The sequence below is a fragment of the Crotalus tigris genome, unplaced genomic scaffold, assembly GCF_016545835.1.
Source record: "Crotalus tigris isolate CLP2741 ecotype Arizona unplaced genomic scaffold, ASM1654583v1 scf7180000017937.1871474, whole genome shotgun sequence".
NCBI lineage: Eukaryota > Metazoa > Chordata > Lepidosauria > Squamata > Viperidae > Crotalus > Crotalus tigris.
The window spans coordinates 287,335-304,040 of NW_024096729.1; the positions used below are offsets into that span (position 1 = coordinate 287,335).

Consider the following 16,706-nt stretch of genomic DNA (forward strand, 5'->3'; position numbering starts at 1 on the left):
TGATGCCTGAAAATTTCTGTTCCTGTCTCCACAATTTCAATCCAGGCAGGACCAACAGAGAATCGTTCTTCAGTGGAATTTAATTCCAGATTGCCGAGTTTCGGTGCAAGGATTCCGTGAGCTCTTCTGGACTTTGCTACCCGTATTCTATTGCCATGGCAACACCCCAAGAGACTCAAGATACTGAACAGGGATGGACAGATGTGTTTGCATGTTGGAGGGGGGGAGCAATGCAACATTCTGAGAATACCCAAGGCTTTTAAAACTCATGCTGGCAAACATAGCCTTTTGCCGAACTTTTGAGGTGACTATTCATTGCATTCATTCCCTAGAGCAGCGGTTCTCAACCTATGGGTCGCGACCCCATTTGGGGTCAATCGACCATTTCACGGGGGTCGCCAAGCAAGGCTGTCTGCCATTTTTTTCCCCTTTTCCAGCGGGTGCCTTACATCCTTGGGCTGGGCCAGCTGGTGGCCCAGCCAGTGGTCGGCCTGCTCTGTCCTGCCGCTTGCCAGCTACGACTCGGCCGGCGCAGGGGGCGGCACCACGCATGCGCGGCACTTCCGGGCAGGGAAAGTCCTTGACTTACGACCAGTTGGGTAGTCCTCGACTTACGACCGGTTTAGTCCTCAACTTACGACTGGTTTAGTCCTTCACTTACGACCGGTTGGGGGCCGTGGCATTAAAAAGGTTGAGAACCACTGCCCTAGAGGCCACTTACATCCAGCGTTTGCAGGAGATGTTCTGGTTTGGCCTACTTAATAGCCTTGGCATTCAAATCCCCCTTCAACATAATGCATACTCTCAGTGAGGCCTACCTTATAAAGATTTTTTGTGACTACAAATGGTATGGAGGGACCTGAAAACCACCTTGAATCTTTGAAAAAAAACAGGATATTTTTTTTTTGTTTTTTTAAAAAAGCCTATATATATATATATACACACACAAACAGGTAGTTTAGTGATCACAGTCAAGACCAGCAACTTGATTGTATTGTTAAGTGAAACCAGACTGTGCTAAATCCTCTTTCTGTAGCTTTCCCTATACCACCCATCTGGTAAACTTGCAAGATTTGTTTTTCTCGCCATGTACTGTACATGTATATATCCAAACTAGACTTTGTTGTTTCTTTGTGTCATAGAATATATGTGGATATGTGGATATATGTGATTTTTGGTCATATTTATGTTGTATATATTGTAATGTATATTATGTAGTGTATAAAATGTATACATATATTTTAATGTATGCCAATTAGTGTACATTTAAAGTACGATAAAGTTATTCTATTCTATTCTATTCTATTCTATTCTATTCTATTCTATTCTATTCTATTCCATTCCATTCCATTCCATTCCATTCCATTCCATTCTTTCTTTTGCTTTACAGAGCTGCAAAAGTGGTAAATGTAAGGATTGGTCATAAAGTTTCTTTTTTATTACCATCATAACTGTGAATGGTCATTGTAGGTGGCAGTCGCTAAACAAGGACTATCTGTAATAAAATAAAACCAAATGGAAGATGAAAGGATGGACATCTGTGTATGGCAGCAATACACACTTGCAACATCCAATTTAACCTTCTTTCCTGCAAACCAAACATAGCTTTTATACAAATCTGTAAAGGCATCTTGTCTGGCTTCAGTATTGCTAATAGCAAGAGCACTTAGACTTCTATTCTGCTTCACAGTGTTTTACAGCCCTCTCCAAGCAATTTACAGAGTCAGTATATTGCTTACAACAATCTGGGTCCTCGTTTAACCAACCTCAGAAGGATGGAAGGCTGAGTCAACTTTGAGCAGATCAGGATTGAACTGCCGAACTGCTAGCAGCCGGCAGTAGACTGCACTTTAACTGCGCCACCAGTGCTAAGAAGGTTTTGCTGTGCTAGAGTAGGTTGGGATCTATAATAATAATAATAAGAAGAAAAAGAATAGTAGTAGTAGTAGTAGTAGTAGTAGTAGTAGTAGTAGTAGTAATATCACATGGCCAGAGTGCCGATGATGATCAAGGCATAGCTGCTCAAGCTTTCTTTCTCATTGAAGAGGACAAGAGATATGAAACACTCCTCAACAGCCTAGTGCAGGAGTCTTCAAACATGGCAACTTTAAGACTTGTGGACTTCAACTCCCAGAATTTCTCAGTCAGCAGAATTCTGGGAGTTGAAGTTCACAAGTCTTAAAGTCACCAAGTAGAGAGCTTCTGTGTTCACATGCAGATGTTGTACATTCACATCCTTGTTTCGAACTAGACCAGTTTGCATCCCATCCAAGCACACCTGCAGAAATGCCCTATTGCAGCACTGTGAGACATTTTCTCTCCTCTGTGTGAAGCCCATCAGCTCTGAGTCACTTCCCAGCTGAAGCAGCCAATCTGGACGAAAGGAAAACAAGATGAGACATTCCTCCAATGAACTACCAGCTGAGATTATGACCCTAATGCCACCTCAGGGTCTTGTGTATATTAAGCAGCACTTGGCAATCTGGCTTTCAGTGAGGATTAATAGCAACTTAGTGTGTCTCAGAAGAGCAGAGACAACACCACAGCCTGACTGTCACCGCCGGATGCCAAAAGTAGAAGGATCTGACGTTACCTATAATGGAGGAATGGATGGTGAAGCTCAGATGGCGACATTGATAGTTTTGATTAGAGGAAAAAAAATAGAAAAAGCAAAAGTTATATTGTAAACTTAAAGTAGGAGATACATGTAAATTTATACTTATTGCAAAATAAATTTGGAAGTTATTTCTTCTTACTTTTTTCTTTCTGCACTTTTGGCTTTGTTTTCGCTTTGCTTCTTTACTTTCTTCTTTTCTCTATCTTAAATATTATTTAGGGTTTTTATTCTTCCATAGTATTTTATTTACTTGTAGGATGAGAACATGACAGAAGAGAAGTAAACATATGCACACAATCCATGTAATTACTTTTATGGGGTTATGGCAGTGGCCTCATAACTGGATGTCCAATTCTGCTCTCCTGGCATTACTTTGTGCAGATCTTCTAGGGCAGGGGTCCCCAACCCCCGGTCCGTGGACTGGCACTGGGCTGCAGCATACCAGAAAGCAGGCCACACAAACAAGGGAAGTCCCATCCACGGGATGCAAGCAAATGCCCCCTCCACGGAAAAACCTCTCTCCATGGAACCGATCCCTGGTGATTGGGGAACGCTATTCTAGGGAACCAGAGGACGCATGTCATGGGGAATCTTGCACAATATGTTTATAGTTTGCACATTTTAAAAAAATCTTCCATATTAAAAGTATTCCACATTTTTTATATTCTATATTTAAAAATTCCAGTTTAAAAAAAGATTAAAAGTTGCAAAGGCACACAATCTCATCCATTATAGGTATCTAGGTGGAAACCGGTCAAAGGGAGTGCAGAGGGGCTGGGAGATCAACGGCATAAATTGCAGCCCAGTGGAAACCAAGTGGGTGAAGGCTGTCAAAGACCAAACAATACAAGACATTACAAGAACCCTCCTTGCCCTTTTTGATTATGTAAGCATCTTTATGGAAAGCAGATGAACCTTTAAAAATGAAAGTAACACAAGAGGAGGATCTTGGAATGAATGGACCCATAGATGCCCAAAAAGGGCTTTGGTGAAGTGGGACCATTATCACATCAAACTGATGGCAACTTTCAGTGCAAAAGGCAGAAGGTAATTGTCCATCCAGGGTAAAGAGGGAGATCTTTCCTGGACTGGGGGGGAGGGGTTACTTTAGGCTCCTTGTAGATAAATGGTTCCATGCTTGATGCCTAATGGGGATTGGGGGAAAGAACAAATTAAAAACTCTTTATGAAGGAGGTGGCTAGACTAAACCTTCCTCCCCACTACATGCTAGGGCAGTGTTGACGAACCTTTAAGAGATTGAGTGCCCAAACTGCAACCCAAAACCCACTTATGCATCGTCGAGTGCCGGGTGGGTGTGGCCCATTGGCTGGGTGTGGCCCATTGGCAGGGTGTGGCCAATTGGGTGGGCGTGGCTGCAGTGGTAACGGCAAACTGGGTGGGACTAAAAAGTTCAATCAATCAATTCCAACTTTGCAAGATCTTTTTTTTCCCGCGAGAAGTTGAAATTGACAGAACTTTTTTTTTTTTGCACATGGCGGCAGAGGCCTAAAGCGAAAAGGTTTTATAAAACCCAGCTGAAGGCCTAGGACTGGGGCGACGGCAGGCGTGCCCATAGAGAGAGCTCTGAATGCTGCCTCTGGCACCCGTGCCATAGGTTCGCCACCACTGTGCTAAGGTTTTTTTTTTTCTATACAGGAAGAATGAAAGAAAGAGCATATAAAATCCCTCTTCCTTGAGCTAACAGTTTAATCTAGCACAGTCCTTCACTCTGCCAACTGTAGGAACTGGATGCATCAACGAGTAAAGCAGTAAACAGTAATAGTAAATCACCCAGCAGTATTATGCTCTTCATCACAAAGGAGGGCAATTTCATCTTCATCCTCACTACTGTAACCACAACAGCCAGACAGTGACTTTGCATTAATATGTATGTCTGAGTGAGTGTGGGTCCACCTATTAGCTTCAGTCTGGACCTTAATTGCCCTAAGATGAGTTTATTTCACTGTTGTTTTACTTTTTTCTCTAATAAAACTGAGAAAGCTTAGCCTTTGAATCCTGAGAGGCTCTTTTTTTTTTTTTGAATCCTTATTGAGGATTCTTTTCATATGACTCAGAATAAAGATTAATGAGTCAATAGAGGTGTATATTATCCCCCACAGCAATGTAAAGTAGAGATGGTTAAACTGATTCTTTTATCCAAAGATGAGAATACGTTTAAGCTAGCTTCTGTCTTGAAATTGCTTCCAGATTTTGTGCTTGCAATGAAAAAGAAAATGAAAACTTGATTTCGTTTTTGTTAATCAGACAGGTGTATTATTATAGAAATGGTTTGCAAATATTGTTGTGCAAAAGCAAAAAGTTGGGACTAATGTTGTTATCTTCTACTGGGTTAAAGAGAGTTGGAAGTTGGTGCCTTTTTCTTTTTTTCTTTTCTTTTCCTACACCATCTTCTTTTTCTTTTACCTTCCCTCTTTTCTAATTCCCTATTACTTTTTTTAATTTCTGCTTGTATTTTATATTTTGATAAATCAATAACATTATTTAAAATAAAAAAAAGAATCTTGAGAGGCACTGATTGTATTTCGAAGTTGTTTCCAGCACATTATGTTTTGCTTTTGTTTTTAACATCCCACACTTCCTCCCAAAAAAGCTCGTGTTAGTGTGCCAGGTCTTCTACTCATGTAGATACATGCACACAAACCCAAACACACAATCCAAACACTGGGAGAACATTAGACGGGGGTAAAAGAGAGAAGCAATGGGGATTTCAACAAGGGCTAGTTTGAAACACTACCAGAGATAAGCAAAATTTAGGACTAGAGGATTTGACTTCTTCTTCACTGTACACTTAAGGTTCATCATCCAAATGTCTATGGAGATTCTCTATCATCCAGGTCATAGTTATCCCAAAGATGCTTTTTCACGAGGCAACTGGACTTTCTTGTTTTTCTTTGAAGACATTTTTTCACATTTGTTCTTAGATGAGAAGCGAAACGACTTCAAAGAAAAACAAGAAAGTCCAGTGACCTAGTGAAAAAGCATCTTTGGGTTCATCATCTAAGTGAGATGTAAAATCCAGCAGGTGGAGAATGGACAAACATTTAAGCAGTCCACACAAACAAGCAAAGACCCATCTGCGGGATGTAAGCAGCACACAAAACCACACCCCCTCCGGGAAAAACCTCTCTCCACAGAACCGGTCCCTGGTGCCCAAAAGGTTGGGGGCATCTGCTCTAGCTGACCAATCTCTCGTTCATTTCTTTCAACGTTGTTGGAGTGAGAATCAAATGGCAAGTAAAACCATGAACTCTACTTTAAATGACTTGGAAGAAATGAAATGAAGTATAAATAAATAAACGTCCCTTATTAGTAAGAACATCTCTGGAGAATGAGCAAATTTTCACCTAAAATTATATAAAGAAATCTGGGGGGTGGGGGAAATCCAGAAAGAAGCTAAGTTTTACTTTACATCCAAGAATTATGATTTTTGCCCATTATCTAAAAATGCAACCCACATGATTTTTTTTATTTTTTGCTTCCACACACTTAGCACTCTAGAGACTCCATAGGCTATGAGATCATTTATTGTTTAGTTCTGTTTCCAAAGCAGATTGATGCTGCTGACAACTGGGATTAGGGCATCAAAAATGCAAGCTGTATTTTTGCATTATGCATTCACGGTCTGTATTTTTAGGTGAGTAATAATTACCTTGGGCAGACTGGGTGAGGTGGCTTGGGCCACATCAGCCACAACAGTATTTTCCGGCTTCACAGACTCGTGATTGATTCATTGGCCAGAGCATCTCCCTTGCTGGCTGTCAAAAGTCAGCCTCCCGTCCTGAGCAATTTACACAGCAAGGCTGCAATCTGGGTTTGCTATCTTTTCAATTAGCCTAGGAAGGTGGAAGGCAAGCCGTGATGCTGCCAAAGGAGACGAAAAACACAGTAAGTGTTTAAAGTGCTTCAGAACGAACAGCAAGGGCAAAGTCAAGGAGATGACTGCCTGAGACATGCTCCATTCAGGAGAAAGATGTCTCCCAATGCACGGACCACCCAGGTCCTTCTCCCTTTTCCAGCCAGTAACTTCTACTGAGCAGCAGTACTAAGCATCCAACTTCTGGTTAGGATCATATTCAGATATCACTAACCTCACAGAATCAGTTTATAAGGCATTTCTCGCATTGTGACCAATGCAAAAAGAGCTTCTACAGAATAGCATTTCTCAACATACCATATAATGGCCTCACATCTCCCCACCAAGGATATATAATTTGGCTTTTGCAACCATACCAATTCCATGCAAATACAGGACGGACAGACTAAATTTCAAAAAAATCTTAGCAACCATTAAAAGCATCAGAACCATCGTTATCTAGGCCTTACCCTTGTAAAGAGGTACTTGAAAGTTGTTCACAGCTGTGAATAACTGTGGCAAGAAAGATCACAAAATGGTTGTTAAGTCAAGGACTACCTCTGGTGTTGTTTACCTGTCAGGAACCAGTTTTAAATGCAATCATTCAGGAATATAGAACTACATATTTTTTTAAAAAAATGGTTTCTAGCCTAGGAACCAGGAGACTGGGAGTTTTAGCGCTTCCTTAAGCATAAAGGAATGCCTCTCAAAACTTCAGATTTTTTTTCCTCATTTATTAAGTCTCCATAAATTAAGTCCTTCTATACCAGTGGTTCCCAACCTTTTCTATACCCCGCACCCCTAGAACGCTTCTGATATATTCTCGCATCCCTTACAAAAGTTCGAAATAATGGCAACAAATTATGCATTTACACTATCATTTTGAAAACCCAAGTTTTTGCACCCCCTGGAATATCGTCTCGCACCCCTAGGGGGTGCAAGCACCCCTGGTTGGGAACCTCTGTTCTATACAGATGACATGATTCTCATTAGGAAATCCTTTTTTCTGCATTTGAACTTCTGTTCTCCACCCCATCAAAGATTTTTTATGCATCTTGTCAAGTTCAGTTGTTATACATAGCCTCTGTTCGCCTCTGTTAGCACCTGACAAACGAAGCCTGCAGCTTCCTATAGTTTAAAGACTTTACCAAGGCTAAATCTGGCCCTGGCAGCACAGATGTCTTTCAGATGTTTGTAACTCTATCGTCTGCAATCTCTTGCCACTAGTGCTGATGGGAGAAGGCCAAAACCCACGAGTGGGTACCTGGTTATCCATTGCTCCTACAGTAGAAGTTCGAGGGGAATTCTTTTTAATAGGCTTGTACAAGATTGTGCTGTTGATAACATCCCAGAACTGCAATTATTAATAGAACTGGGCAATGTGCTGTAGGAAACATAGGAGTGCAAATGCATTAAGAGATTAAATTACATTAATCTAAAGCCACACTTTATTCCAGGATTACTGGGATAAAACCAGTACTGGGCTGTTGTGGGTCTTTGCCGTACTTCTGAGTCAAATCCGCAGCAGTCCACTATTTTTGCTGTTAAATTTTATCATGCTTTTTTTTCCAAAAGCTTCACTAAGAACCCATAATACAGGGAATGGCTGTACACTGTGTTTTGTTGTAATCTTACAAATCTTGTGTAAAATATGCTACTACTATAATCCCCATACTTTCTAATAATAAGAGAAGTTTGCAGTGAATCCAATTAGGACTAGAGGTGTTGAGTTTCTTTTCTGGGCCCCGCTAGTTTTTGCTTGCAGACAAATGGCATTTCTTGAAAATACCCCATTGTTGCTACTTTGTCATGTCATTGTTTACAGTCAGCTTGTACAATCTTCTTGCAGCAGTTAACTAGAAGGTCCACTAATTTTTCAGCTTCTTTGCAGAGGCGGCATTTGCTGTCTATTGCTATCTTCTCCATTCTGGCTTTGTATGCATTATTATCATCATCATTTTGGTTTGTGCAGCCGCCCATCTCATTTAAGTGACTTTGTCATGGTTTGAATTTCATTACTATCAATCCTGAGGAAGCATGATGTACTTGCATAAATTGAATCCAGGGAACTGGCCATACAGTTCTTTTGCACAGGGAAAGATTAGCCTATTCCAGGGGTAGGCAACTTTGTCTCTTTTATGACTCGTGGACTTCAACTCTCAGAATCCTTGAGCCAGCATGGCTGGCTCAGGAATTCTGGGAGTTGAAGTCCATGACTCATAAAAGAGCCAAGGTTGCCTCCCCCCCTCCCCCCCCCCCCCCGGCCTATTCCATAAGAATACAGGGAAGTTGCAAGTAACCCAATTTATAGAAGAGGCTACACCTGGAGCACCCACCATCCCAGTAGAACCAATGAAAGAAGGCAGAAAAGTGCAAAGAAAGCTTGCAGCGTCTGAAATTGTTTCCAATCTCATGTCTTGCATTTTATCCTGTCTTTTTTATATATAAGCTGGCAAACATACCTAATAGCCTTTCTTCCTCCTAACAACAACCCTGTGAAGTGGGCTGACCTGAGAATGACAGATCCAAAACTCATTCAGATGGCTTACACACTGAAGAGTTTCCTGGTTTCTAGGCCACCATCTTTCTTCATCATGACATCAAACTGGCTCTATATCCATCAATACGTTGCCCATTGGAGGATATCTATGTGTTTGGGCCTGTGGCTCTGAATATTTCTGCTCTCCTGCTTTGTATTTGCATGTCCTTGACTGTAAATATGCATCTCCCCCCACCCCCCCGGGGTGTTAATCAGCACGTGTGCATATGTGTTGCTTGGCAATGTAGGTACTCTTACCCTTCTCCAAGTGTTCCATCAGCATTTCTTCGTATGCATTCACTTTCTCCAAGGTTCTAATCAGGATGTGTAGAAACATGTTGTTTCTATGGGTTTGTGGAAGGGTCTAATCAGAGCAGGTGAATATATGTCATATCTGTTTGTGTTTTGGGCACTAAACAGCACAAGGTGGACTATGTAGAGCTCTCTTTAGCAACATCTCTCTCCTGGGTCAAAGGACTAGATCTAGGACAGGGGCAGGTAACCTTGGCTCTTTTATGACTCATGGACTTCAACTCCCAGAATTCCTGAGCCAACATGGCTGGCTCAGGAATTCTGGTAGTTGCAGTCCACGAGTCATAAAAGAGCCAAGGGTGCCTACCCCTGGTCTAGGAGATAGAGAATGGAGCAATCATCCACATTCTGAGCCAGTGCCTAAGGACCTCTCCCAAAGGGAGAATTTTTTTTTTTTTTTTTGGCCAGCCCACCATTAGCACTATATGTGTTTACCTCCACTTGGTCCTGTTCTCCATTTTCAGAACATAATAGAACAGAACTGTCAAACAGAGGTCTGGGCTTCTTTACATAATTTCCTTCCACCGTTTAATTGGCTTGGAAAGAACAGAAAACATTTTCTAACCTGGTCATCCCCATCTGGTCTCTCCAGATATGCTGAGATTACAGTTCTCGGGATACCAAACCAGATTTTGGTTTTGCTATCTTCCGGTAGCAAAAGGGGATTCTGGAAGTGGCAGTCTCAATCTTATCTAAAAGATGGCATACCCGGTCCTCATCATATCACTTTCAAAGTAAATCCCACAGTGTTTAATGACGCTTACTCTTAAATAGGAATGTACAAAATTTCAGCCTTGATGCCTTAGGCAGAATATTCCAAAGCATTTTATTATATAATAAAAATCTAGCGTCACTTCTTGAAAACATGAAATAGATTTATTGAATCTATTAAAAGAAGCTGGCATTAGCAACAAAACAGCTTTTCTTTTGATTATTTGATAATGATGGGAAACAAAAGTGGGAGGTTCTTATGACCTGACCATGACAGAATTGCTCAGTTGGCCTTTTTAGGAGAACCAGTGCTGGACTAGATGTATTAATAACCATTAAGTATCTTGCGCAACTTTAGCCGATCATCACTTAAAGATACAAAAAAGACAACTAGAGTCTGGATACTTTATAGCTATTGTTAAACTGATGGACTGATAACACTGGCCCTTTCGTTCATTACTTTAAAACAGCCTTGGAATCCACATCAAGTATCATTGCCTTCATTAATAAAAGAAAGCAACCTGGAACCTCAGTCTAGAGGAGGAAAAAGGATAAAAATGGGGAATTGGGCAAACACTGACATCCTCCCTCGCAAATGGATCAGAACCAGAGAGATATGTCCATGCTTCTCTCCTGCTCCCAGGGAATTTTGGCAGCAGCCTGGGACTGAAAGATAGAAGGGTTCCATACTCTGTTAAGTGTCTGTCTTTGTTGTCTATATCTTCTTCCCACCCACAAAACAAGGATCTGTCCATTTCTAGGGATACTGAATATGGAGAAAGATGGGAAGGTGACCCCACATGCATTACTAAGTCCCATATTTGAAATGTTGCCATGGTGATTCATATTCCCTCCCCACCGTGTTACTAGGTAACTACTGAAAGCTGGCTCTGAGCACTGATCCAGCAAGCATGGTTGCCGTAAGAAAAGAGTGTTTGCTTTGTGTTCACAATGAGCAGTTCATTCTTCCCCACGCCCACCAGGGTCCGTGAATTTGTCATCCTTTGGTAGCAGTCTCTTCATGTGGGCCCCAGTCATGAGTTGATCAGCTATATTGTTCTACCAGAGAGCTGAGGTCAACCAGTTTACAAGATGCTGCCTCTCTCTTCTGAGAGCTGCTACCTACTCGGTTCAGTTTTCCACAGGATAAAGTTTCAAACAAGAATTCATGCCTGCAGAATTCCCAAACGTCTAATGGAACATGTGGATGACCTTGGGGGACAAGGGAAGAGATGCTGCCTAGGAAACAATCAGACAAAAGAGGCAGAAGTCCTTATAGATATATAAATTTAGGAAGAACCCACCTTAAAGGATCAAGCACTTAAAAGTGGCAGTGCTTGCAAGATTCAGTTAATGTAGCCTTGCAATAAAGTAGAATTAGCTCATCTAGTCATGCTTCCTGCCTGGTTTACTTGGAAAGGCTGACAAAACCACAAAACCATCTACAATAGTTTAAAAATCCTATTTAAAAAAAAATCCTGATTTGTGCTCTTATTTATTTTATTTGAGTGTGGAAAAAAAAAATCCCACCTTGCTGGGAATTCATTTAAATCAGGAACAAGGAAAGAATTGAGACATTTGGGTCCTTTCTCAAAAAAGGAGGAAGGGTCTTAAAGGCAGAATCTAGGGGACCAGAGAGAAAGCCAACTGTCTCTTTGACAACTAGTTTTCTGTTTGCACACATCCAATTACACACTTTGAAATGACATGTTCCAGAACCCTTTTTCGACATGTTGTTTTATGATGTGTTTTGCTGAAATCCTAAACAGGCAAAATGTGAAACCTTAGCCAAGCTGAGAAGGGGCAAGCAGACTTCAAGGCACTGATCTCTCTTCACTTAGGAAAACCTTCCCTGACTTCCATGGAGTCCCTAAATATTGCTGGACTACAACATCCATCACTCCTGGTCGCTGGGCATATTTACCTAGGATAATAAGATTTGTCAGCTAATATCCGCCTAGAGAACCAAGATGGGGAAAGGCACCTGTAAGTCAATATAAAATAAAATAAAAACGAAACAATAGAGCAACCCAGCGCTTCTGAATGCTGTGGATAGTAAATGCCATTAATCCTGAATTAGCATGGACAATATCTAGAATCAAAATTTGTCTGCCCCCATGGTATAGTTAGGCATATTGTGTATTTGTGATGACTCACGCCTGTTTTTCTGGAGAATTCTGCTGCTCCACTACTGGAGTTATATGAATATATAGCTAATAAAACAGCCCAGCAATGACTGAAATCGCTGCACTAGTAAAATTAGTTTGGTTTTTTTTTTTTTTGCAAAGCCATCATAACCTTTTGACAAAGCTCCAAGAACCTAAAGCAAATTTATGCATGAACTTTAGTGCTACACCAACTCACACTTCTTCGAAGAAATGTAACAAAATAGACTGAGCCCGAGGGCAAAGAGGTAACAGTATCCCCACAGTTCATTTTAGAATATATTTATCTTGAGCAGGAGTCGCACCCCCTGGAATATCAAGAAATTATGAAGTAATTCATATATATATGAATATATATATTACAACATTCCCTTTCTTTGAAGTATTTCGTGATTTGTGATTAGGAAAGGATGATTACAGTCCTGCGCAAGCCTACTCATCAGTAAGCTCAGTTGACTTAACAGGACTTACTTGCATATAGATCTGCCTGTCAATCATTTCTGAAATAAGTCCTTTTGACACTTTATTAGACATATGCTGTCAAATTTAATTAATTTCTTTTAATTTATCTGATGAAATAATTACATTGCACTGATATTTTACTATTTCAAATGCTCCCTGTAAAAAAAATTAGATGCATTACATAATTCGTGTAAAAACATATATATCCTCTCCCCCTAATTTTTAATGCTTCTGATCCTCTCACTAAATTTACAAGTATTGCGAATACTTGTAATTTTTCATGTATTTCTTTTCTGATTGTTTGATATTCTATAATTTTCCTATTTCTTTCTCAAAAACATGTTACAAACAAATACATAAATAAGAATATATCGTATGCATTCTCTTAAAGTGAAAGTCATGGGCAAATTTTCAGGTCCTTCCTGTACTCATCCAACCCCTTCAGTTAACATGGGAATAATGCATAGATAGATAGATAGATAGATAGATAGATAGATAGATAGATAGATAGATAGATAGATAGATAGATAGATATGATGGAGAGAGATGATGGAGAGAGATGATGGAGATAGAGATAAAGATAGATGATGGAGATAGAGAGATAGAGATAGCGATAGATGATGGAGATGATAGAGATAGCGATAAATGATGGAGATAGATGATGGAGATAGAGAGAGATGAGAGAGACAGAGACAGAGACAAAGATGATAGGCTTAAAGCACCCTTAAAACTCATGGAAGTGCCCAAAAATGAACCTTACTGTGGCCTTTTAGCCAACACGAGTGCACAATCTTCTCCTGAAGCAATAAAGCAATGAGGACCTTTCAGATCTTGATGGACTACAGCTCCATCACCACTGATCATGCTGGCATGATTAATGGGAAATGAAACTCCCCAAACATCTAGAATATCTCAGCCTTTTGTACAATTCCCAGTCCCAGTATTAATTTGGTATCCTTCCTAGGCAGATTGCAAAAAACTTTTTTAAAATGCACAAATGCTGCAGACAATAAAGTTTTTGCTTTTGTCTTCAATGACAGCCAATCTCTGCCCCCAGGAATAAAAGTGTAAACTGGCATTTTCAGAGACACTGATGAATGGGATAGATTTGTCAATAGAAATCCTTAACAGGCAGCTTCCAAGCACCTATAGGGATTCTGTTATCAAAAAAATATATAAATAAATAAAAACATTTATAGTTGACTCCCTAAGAAATGCTATATTCTAGTGAGAAAGCAAAGTTAGTTTGTTGGGAAAGTAACAAGCAATTTTTTTCAATATCTTAAAAGGGGGAAATTTTAATATTAAACCTTAGGAGTCTAAGCCTGCTTTGCTGTACTGCAATCCTCTTAAATTAGGATTGGATTATCACTGCCTAAATGTTGCACATGCCACCCTAGTTCCCAGTTTGTAGTGCCCAATCCCAAGACTGCACTGTCAAAATTTAAATGAAAATGGTAATTCCCAGCCAATTACTCCAGCAAATTGAAAAAGAAAATAGATTACACCTGCATAAAACATACAGTAACCAGTTTTTCATTTATTGCCTCCTTCTATTTGCTTTGCAAAACAAAGCAAAAGCTCTAAATTGTCCGTCCTGCCCAACTGATGATGTCACTTAGGGCTTGCCCTTTAAGTCCTTGGAGGAAAAAGCATCATATGAAAATATGACCTTCAGGCTGAAAAGTTGTGCTTCTTGTATCCCCAAATCCAAGGCTAATATGAGGGATGGCGGGCTTTTTGTTTGATTCTGAGTTTACCTCTTTTGAGATTTCATAATTGCTCTCCGTGACTTCCCAAGCCCTGTTCTTCCCCATTCCCCACAGCTATGATTACTGGTTTCTTCTTCTCCTTCCTAAAACATAAAAAGATGGCATCTTGCCTTGTCCTTTCATTCTGAAAAGTGACATAGGTTGGATAAGTAGACCATCATAGAACAGAGAGAGACAAAGTTGGAAGGGACCTTGGAGGTCTTCTAGTCCAACTCCTGCTTATGCAGGAGACCTTATACCATTTCAGACAAATGGCTGTCCAGTCTCTTCTTAAAACCTCCAGTGTTGGAGCATCTACTACTTCTGGAGGCAGGTTGTTCCACTGGTTAATTGTTCTAACTGTCAGGAAATTTCTCCTTAGTTCTAAGGTTGCTTCTCCCCTTGATTAGTTTCCATCCACTGCTTCAGGTGCCTTGGAGAATAGGTTGGTCCCTATTTTTTGTGGCAGCTGCTCAAATAAATGCCTGTCTTTTCTAACATGGTATGTTCTAAACCAGGGGTGTCAAACTGCCTGCCCGCGGGGCCAAACGCATCATCCGGAAGCCACGCCCACCCCATTGTCGGCAATGGCAAAACCGTCCTGATACGTTGCGCGACGTCACCTGACATTGCAAGTTTGACATGTCTGCTCTAAACATATTCAGCTTACATTCCCATCACTCCAATAAATCTGGTAGGATTTGTACTTAAAGGAAGCCAAGTTGGAGAAATGGGTATAGGTCATAGTAATTTGTAGCAAGAAAATAGGATCCATAAAACTATGGTCAATATCTCTAAAAGCAATTAAGTCTCCTAACTACCAAAACACTCTTTTAAGTGCCTTAGATATGCATGACTTTTACAAAGTAACTTTAACCGAGAATCTTGAAGCATGTCAAAGACAAAGCAAATTTGTTTTATTACCATTTAAGCTTGCGTGTATTACAACCCATTTCATTAATGTATTATATCTATTCATAATGGATCCCTGGTGCAAAATGCTATCCTAGAACAATGGGCCCAGCCTAAGCTCAATAGCAGCAAAACACGTGGTCATATAAACTCCAGTTAAAGTTCAGAAGACAGGACTTAGTCAAAGAAAAAAGTGTAACTGCAGGAACCCACTTCTTACCTGATAATTGGGTCATGCATGTGAACCCGCTGGATTTGAATAAATTCTTCCATGAGCTATTTGAGAAGAGTCTCAATATCCATAAACAGCTTCAGATTTTGCCCCTTTCAACCCCAGAAGGATACAGTATAGTTACCCAGGGCCCAGTCCATCTCTCATTTGCTAGCGACATCCCTTGCTTCTTCCTTAAACTCAGCTAAAATAGTATTTCACAAGGGATCTGCAAAAGTTATGTTACTTTGCAGGAACAACTATGAGCAAGAGCTTTTGATTTACTGAGAGCAGCTGTGTGAGAGAGCAGCTTAATAGCACCCAGCAAAGACAGAGGGGAAAACTCACAGAAACCATTTAAGGCCACGGGGTGGGGTGGGGGATGAACATATGTGCTAGAATATACAAAGGCAGATTTCAAAATTCAACCACTGGCTATTTTTGTCTGTCAAAAAACATTTATCATTTACCGGTATATCATAGAAACATTTACTGAACAGAGATGAACAGGGGCCAAGTGGGTTGGGACAGTGGCTTTCTCAAGAAGAGAGGAGGGAGCATTTGGAAATACCCTGGTTGTTTCAAAAAGGGAAGAAAAAAACCCCAGCTTAGGCCTAGCCAGAAACAAATGAAAGGTCTAAGAGACCATCAGCTTCTTTTTAGCAGAATAAGATGCAGATGCTCCAACACTGAAAGTTTTTAAGAAAAGATTGGACAACCATTTCTCTGAAATGGTATAGGGTTTCCTGCCTGAGCAGGGGGTGGGACTAGATGACCTCCAAGGTCCCTTCCAACTCTGTTATTCTATTCTATTCTATTCTATTCTATTCTATTCTATTCTATATGCTTGATGTGTAAAAAAAGATAGGTTACAACATTCAGCTGGCCTTTTCGTTCCTCTCAGAATGTTTTTCTCCCAGCAAAGCAGCTTGAAGGCCAAAGGGAGAAAGGTGTGTTGAAACGCTTCTGCTTTTCTGTAATAAAAAGGAAAATAAGCAGTTTGCACAGTCACAGCCACTTTCCCCTAAGCATTATTTTCCAAAGGAATAAAAGAAAATACCCGATTTCTCCTAGCAAATTTGAAGCATCCAATTCGAAGGGAAAGAATGCTTTGAGAACAAAATGTGGCAACTACGGCAGGTCCCTGATAAA

At 40.4% G+C, this 16,706-nt stretch overlaps 1 protein-coding gene across 3 annotated transcripts in view; it reads right to left on the reverse strand.

Moving 5' to 3' along the window:
- The window catches only part of PDE1B (phosphodiesterase 1B), a 141,989-nt gene that overhangs the window by 37,910 nt on the left and 87,373 nt on the right, over positions 1-16,706 (reverse strand). Inside the window, exon 1 of one of the 3 annotated variants that reach the window (XM_039344735.1) lies at positions 15,564-15,818. The exons of the other annotated variants lie outside the window; for them this stretch is intronic. Coding sequence (XP_039200669.1) covers positions 15,564-15,616 — 53 coding nt within the window. The 5' untranslated portion in view covers positions 15,617-15,818. Of the gene's footprint in view, positions 1-15,563; positions 15,819-16,706 lie in introns of those variants that run through there. 3 annotated transcript variants of the gene reach the window in all.